Source organism: Neolamprologus multifasciatus, chromosome 22 (assembly GCF_963576455.1).
Source record: "Neolamprologus multifasciatus chromosome 22, fNeoMul1.2, whole genome shotgun sequence".
Classification (NCBI taxonomy): Eukaryota; Metazoa; Chordata; class Actinopteri; order Cichliformes; family Cichlidae; genus Neolamprologus; species Neolamprologus multifasciatus.
In genome coordinates this window covers 1,849,765-1,855,827 of record NC_140459.1, presented here as the reverse complement: position 1 = coordinate 1,855,827, position 6,063 = coordinate 1,849,765, and the positions used below count along the sequence as shown (strand labels likewise).

General features: G+C 44.6%; 1 protein-coding gene across 1 annotated transcript in view; it reads right to left on the bottom strand.

Moving 5' to 3' along the window:
* Positions 1–5,105, bottom strand: part of LOC146492539 (ATPase family AAA domain-containing protein 2-like) — a 17,693-nt gene extending 12,588 nt beyond the window's left edge. The window contains exons 1-8 of the mRNA XM_085149186.1: positions 4,715–5,105; positions 3,784–3,872; positions 3,515–3,543; positions 2,958–3,042; positions 2,542–2,614; positions 765–843; positions 558–683; positions 319–385 (exon numbers count right to left, since the gene is read on the bottom strand). Of these exons, the coding sequence (XP_085005312.1) occupies positions 319–385; positions 558–683; positions 765–843; positions 2,542–2,614; positions 2,958–3,042; positions 3,515–3,543; positions 3,784–3,872; positions 4,715–4,852 (686 nt within the window). The 5' untranslated portion in view covers positions 4,853–5,105. The remainder of the gene's footprint in view (positions 1–318; positions 386–557; positions 684–764; positions 844–2,541; positions 2,615–2,957; positions 3,043–3,514; positions 3,544–3,783; positions 3,873–4,714) is intronic.
* Positions 5,106–6,063: the final 958 nt, after the last annotated feature.

Sequence of the window (6,063 nt, the reverse complement as noted above, 5' to 3'; positions counted from 1 at the left end):
TGGCTGCTGAGGTTACAGCACTAACAGGGCTGAGCTCCAGTTTGGTGAAATTGTAGGACTTTAAAAGCAAGTTTGCAAAGGTTTTAAAAGCCAGTGATGTCACAGTTTATACATCAGTCTATGGTGGCCCCTCAGGATCAAACGGATACAGGAACATTTGTGAGGGAAAATAAAAACAAGAATGCAGAAAAAGTGTGACCTGAGTTTTTGAGGGTTTAGCCTGTGCAGCTAACCTGCTTCAGATTACATCATACTTCAGCGTTCAGCTGTGTCCTGCTTTATTTGAAGGAGAGAGGAAAGGCGTGTCCACGCTCTGACCTGAAGGCTGCTCTGCGGGTCGTGTTCGCTCCGGAGGCGCTGACCGGGAAGGTTCCTCTCAGGAAGTCTAATCGATACCAGAGAAAACAAAATCATCAGAGCTGGAGCTTCAGTAAGTTTCAAGTGTGTGGTTTGATTTTTCTCCTGAAGAACCCGTCGTTCACCGATTTGTAGTCTTTTAGGGTTTTTATTGTATTACTCAGCATGTACAGACGGCGTGTTTGGAGCGGCGTACTGACCGCTGGTCGGGCCTTGGTACAGCGACGAGGCTCGGCTCAGTTTGGCATCAACGTTGTGGCCGACGCTGCAGTTGCTGTCTTCATCTGCTGTTACGGCCTTCCTGCTGTCCTCATCAAAGCTTGCCCCTGGAGACACCAGAGAAGACCTTTTTACCACCTCGTCTCCCTCTCGTCATCATTCCTCTGCTCCTAACCATCTGCACTGACCTCGGCTGTCCTCGCTGTCGCTGAGCTCTCCTCGTAGTGGGACCGGTGTTTTACTCCTCTGGGCTTTAGAGTAGATCTTCTGCAAATGTATCAGTTATTAGGTGTGTAAAGATCAGTTAATCATCCCGTTGTTTATCATAGTAATGCATTTTTCATCTGATTAAAGTGACCAACGTGACAACGAGGGATGGGACTGTTTTTGGACATTTCACAGATCAGTTAACTCGTTACTGAGGAACATTTCAGAATCGCTAATATAAACTCCCACTCTGGACACAGAGCTGTGGGCCTGTGTGATGTCACAGCTCTGACACGTTCTGCTCGTTTCCAGCTCCATGTTTGTGTTCTAACCGTGACCCCTAATGAGGATGCAGGTAATCACTGATTGATATGTGGCAGTGTGGTAAATATGTTAAATGGTCACCTCGGCAACCAGAGCCTCGAATGTCCGCTAGGGGCCAACCGCGAGCTACAAAGTGATGATAGGTGGACTGACATTAGACTGGAGCACAGTGCCTTAGAATAACACGCAGTTTAAAGTAATCCTTATTATTCTGGGCCTTGCAGCCCCTCAGGTCATCCTCTGTCAAGGTGTTGTAGCTCCTCCCCCTTTAAGGTGCACTTTAGGATTACACAGACATTACACAGATCCACGAGTAGAAGAAAACTTGACCAAACTGAGAGTTTCAAGCAAGCTTTTGGTTCACTGGGATGACTGCACATACAACAAACTCATTATTAGAAACCTGACTGATGTGAACATCCACGGCTGGGACAGAAGATCTGTGAGCCTGCTGTTGTTCTCTGACAGGATGTAAAGCACACGCCACACTTCACACACTCTGATTACAAACGTCTCAACGACTCTCATTGTTTTACTCATTCAGAGCAGGAGAAACTCCATGTGAGGAGGAAATATGAACATGTGAACACAAAAATAAGGGCTGGTGCTTGTCGGCTGCTTTCCAATATGGTGCCAGCTGATATAGACGTTGCCCCCTCCCCACAAGCCGCGAGCAGAGGGAGGGGGGTGGGTGCAGCCGGGTCCACCGCCCTCACAAAGACCTGATAAGAGAGGCAGCGCCCACCGAGACGGCGGCCTCAGCTGAGGGTTTACAGCTGACTCGGGATGTAAACAAACTCTCAGCGTTGATTATCAGCGTAAAAACATAAACACAGCTCCACGGCAACAGTGACGCCACAAAGCGCACACACGCGTGTGCCTTTATAAACACTGCAGCTGCCTTAGATGTTTGTGTTGCAGTGCAGTCTGGGTAATGATGCCAAAAGGTTACGGTGAGGAAAACATGTCCTCTGTTCAGTGTTTTCTATTTGATCCTTAAAGACTGTTTGTGATGATGAAGACGATCACAGACGATTACAGTTACTGACTCCAGAACAGCTGGTGACCAGCGCACAGCTGTCTGCATCTGAGCAGACTGTTTGAGCCGACGTCACTCCTGGTCAACGGGGTCGTGACCTTTGATGACCTTGGACTTGTGGCAGAAAATACTTGACACAGCGTCTGGTTTGAGTCCTCGCTCATACAGATCAGCATCTGTGAGCTCTTTAATTACAGCACTGTGTTGACCCTCCCCTCGTTTCTTTATATTTTTCTTCCAATGAGCCAAAAGTCAAAAAGGTTTTCTTTTTCACTCATTTTCAGTCCAGTCCTTCTACCTGAGCGTGTTCAGAGGAATGACTTTGCCTGTAATAACTGAGAAACAGGCAGGATAAATACTTATAATCACTGATCCACTCTAACGGCTCTACTCACTCCTTCATTGTTGTTACTGAGCCGCCTCTTCTTCTTCATGCTGTCCATCCTGTTCAGGACCGACCTGGCGGCGCTGCAGAGAGAACAGCGTGGACGTCACCACGATTCAATCTACCGTATTATCACAATCGTACAGGTTTGTGGCATAAAGATCAGTGCAAACATGGCAGACGGCCACATGTGGCCTCATTCATCACATCACTCTGAGCTCCTCAGGTTAAACTTCAGACTTTTAATGTATCAAATACATCCGTGAACCCCAGCAGGGACGATAAAACACAGACCTGTTGTTCTGTGAGCTTCTTTCTTTGGCTGTCTCAGTGTTAACAATCATCATAACCTGAACTCATCTCAGTTTCTATGTCACTGCTTTTACTGCACGTCCATCACCTCACATGTCAGGAGGATTTTCTTACTTGGTGCTGATGCCGTCGAACATGTTGGAGGCCTCGTACCTGCTCGTCCCTTTGGTCAGCCTCGTGCTTCTCCTCAGCCGGCCACCTGACACACACACACACACACACGCACACACACACACACACACACGGAGGAGAAACTACAACCTTTAATTCCTGAGCTCGTGTTTCCGACTGATGCTGGACTGTTTTACATTAAGAGGTGTTTCTAATGTTGTGTCCAACGCATCATCAATATGAAGTCATAATATTAGAGACATGTGCAGGTACACAGCACTGATGAGTAAAACCACCACTGAAGCTCAGCATATTTTAAATACATATTAAAACCGTTTCCCCTCATGAACATATAAAATATCAGGACTTCAAATGATGCTCTTACATAAATAAATATTCAGAGAAATGTTTTGTTCTGCAGCTGGAAAAATAACGGACCATTTTGTGGTCTTGCGCTGTTCCTGTGTGAGATGTTTTCCTGTCTTTGTGTGTAAAGTTTAATAAAGTGCACAGTGTAAACTCTGAGACCTTTCGGAGCGTGTTAGCGTTGTTTTTCTCACCTGAACGCTTCTGGAGCCGCTGAGATTTCCTGCCAACACAAAACAAACGTCAGTGACAGTAAAATGAAAGATTCACGTCATACACTGACTCATGAACCACTGTTAGAGCCGGTTTAAAAGCACCGTTCACATCTGTATCCTGTGGCCTGCAGCTGGATTGTTTCTGAGCGCAGTTCCTACTGCACGCCGACACAGGTGCCATGATGAATTGTAATTTTAGCTCTGAGCATGCTCAGTAAAACAGCTTTAACTGGTGACTTTTGTCTGACCTGATGACGCTTCCTGCTGCTTTCTCATCTTCATCCTCGGGTGTTTCGGAATCGGTGAGGTTCTGCTCCTCATCCTCAGATTTACATACCTGAGGAAGATTTGAGAGGTCGGGTCACTCGCACTCATCTGGAGGCGCCTACAGCACTACACGTGATACACGCATCACAGACAGTTTTACACTCAGTGAGCTTCACACGACTGCAGCTGTAAGACCAGAGTGTTTATTTTACACCTGTCATATGACCAGGAAACCTGCTGCACCATGTGACCTTACAGTGGATTACATGAGGCTGATGTAAAGTTAAGAAAAACAAAATAAGAGAGTGACCCGCTCAGAGCCACCTGAATGTCCGGTACTTTGTGAATGACAGTTAAAGATGACCCTGACGTCACATGCAGGTAGAAGGAGAGCGCTCATGTGTGAGGAGGCAGCTGTAAGCCGCTTCTCTGTGTGCGGCTGAGCTCAGAATAAGCTAGTAAAATATCTGCAGCGTAATTAAAAAACGTTAAGTTTCCGATTTAAGCCCCAACACTAATGATAATATCTGGAAGTTTTTTTTAATATTCATAATAATGATGATAAAAATATGGTTACTTTTAAATGTAATTTATACATTTAATTTGTTTTTTAAACGTATTTCTTTCCATTTCGTTCTCAGAAACTAAACTAAGCTTCGCTTTCACACGGCGGCCATCTTTAAACAGGGTTTTTATTTATTACCCGGACTTTTACTAAAGCTCGTTAAAGCAGAGCGAGTGCGACCAGGAGGAAACTCCAACTGTTTACTGATTTTTACTAAAATAAGTTTAAAAAGCTGCCCCCCAGTCCTCTCCCGGTCAGTTTAACGTTTTCCTCCCTCCGGTTAAACTGACGGTCATTTAAACGTCGCCGTGAGTTAAACCTTACACACCGAACACGGACACACTCACATCGGACCGTCCGGACTCTTTAGTCCGGGGAGCCTTCTTCCTCCTCCGGGTCTTTATCTCAGATCGTGCCGGGGTCCCGGTGCTCGAGCTCAGCCCGTTTCTCCGGTCCGCGTCCCCTCTGTCTCGGAGCGTCACCATGGTAACGACGCAGGCATAAGCTAACGGCGTTAGCCTTAACGACAAAATTAAAGAAGAAACTCCGAAGAAACTCAGACCTCCGAGTGTCCGCCGGCTGTTTGTTCCCGAAGAGCGTCTCCGACTGTGGAGGATCAGCTGAAGCTGCAACACACCCAAACACGAGCTCGATAAGCCGACAGACCGCACAGCTACACCGCTGTGGTTCAAACGCGAGGGTTCTGCCGCCACCTGCTGACGTCATGCCGTAATGCGCGTGGTGCGTAAACTGATAATAATAATAATAATAATAATAATAATAATAATAATAATAATAATAATATAGATGTTTTAAAAGCTCTGTCCTGTCGGCAGCTGTTTAACTGTGTCGATCTGCGGCTGTTTGCTTTATCAGTGAAGATAATTAATTATTTTAGTGAATAGAAATCCAGTTTCTCTCCCCCCTCTGTTCTCAAACAACCAGTAATAATGGTTAAATTAAGAAATCTACTTGGAACCTGAAGTTTTCAATTAAAATAAATCACATCGAGTACCTCAAAGCTGCACAAGTACAGAACTGTGCAGCTAAAGTGATGCCACTTTATCAGCCACATAAATGATCCTTTAATTCAAAAGATGAACTCATGTCATTTTTCATACTTCATACTGTCTTTCATTTTCCTACTTAAACACTCAGTACAGATGCTCACTAAAATCTTTTTCTCTTTCCTTTCCTGAAAACTTCCCTCCAATGGGACCTTTGTTTGTCCAACCAAACATCCAACAATTTACCATCTACAAGCCACTGCTGCACTGTGGTAGTATTTTGTATGCAGGCAAAATAACCTGAAAGTTGCGTTTTATGGTTTATTTATCCAGTTTGGCAAACAATAACAAAGATCCATTTCTGTTGCTTACTGCTGCTTCTCCTGTTTTGATAAAAAAAACAAAAAAACATAGGCCCTCCCCAGTGCATGCTGGTCCTATACCAGTCTCTTAATTTATAGAAAAAATGGCCCCACAGTTCTTCCTGACTGACTTAATAAGATAACAAAAAACAAACAAAAAAAATGATGCAAGTATTAACCTACAAATAAAATGTGTAAATAACAAAAAATATAAGTAAACCAACAACAAACTTTAACAAATTTCAAAATAATAAAAATAAAGAACAAATCGCTCCAACAAGGACTGCATGAAATTCTCCATCCATCCTTTTCTGGATGCACGCTGCA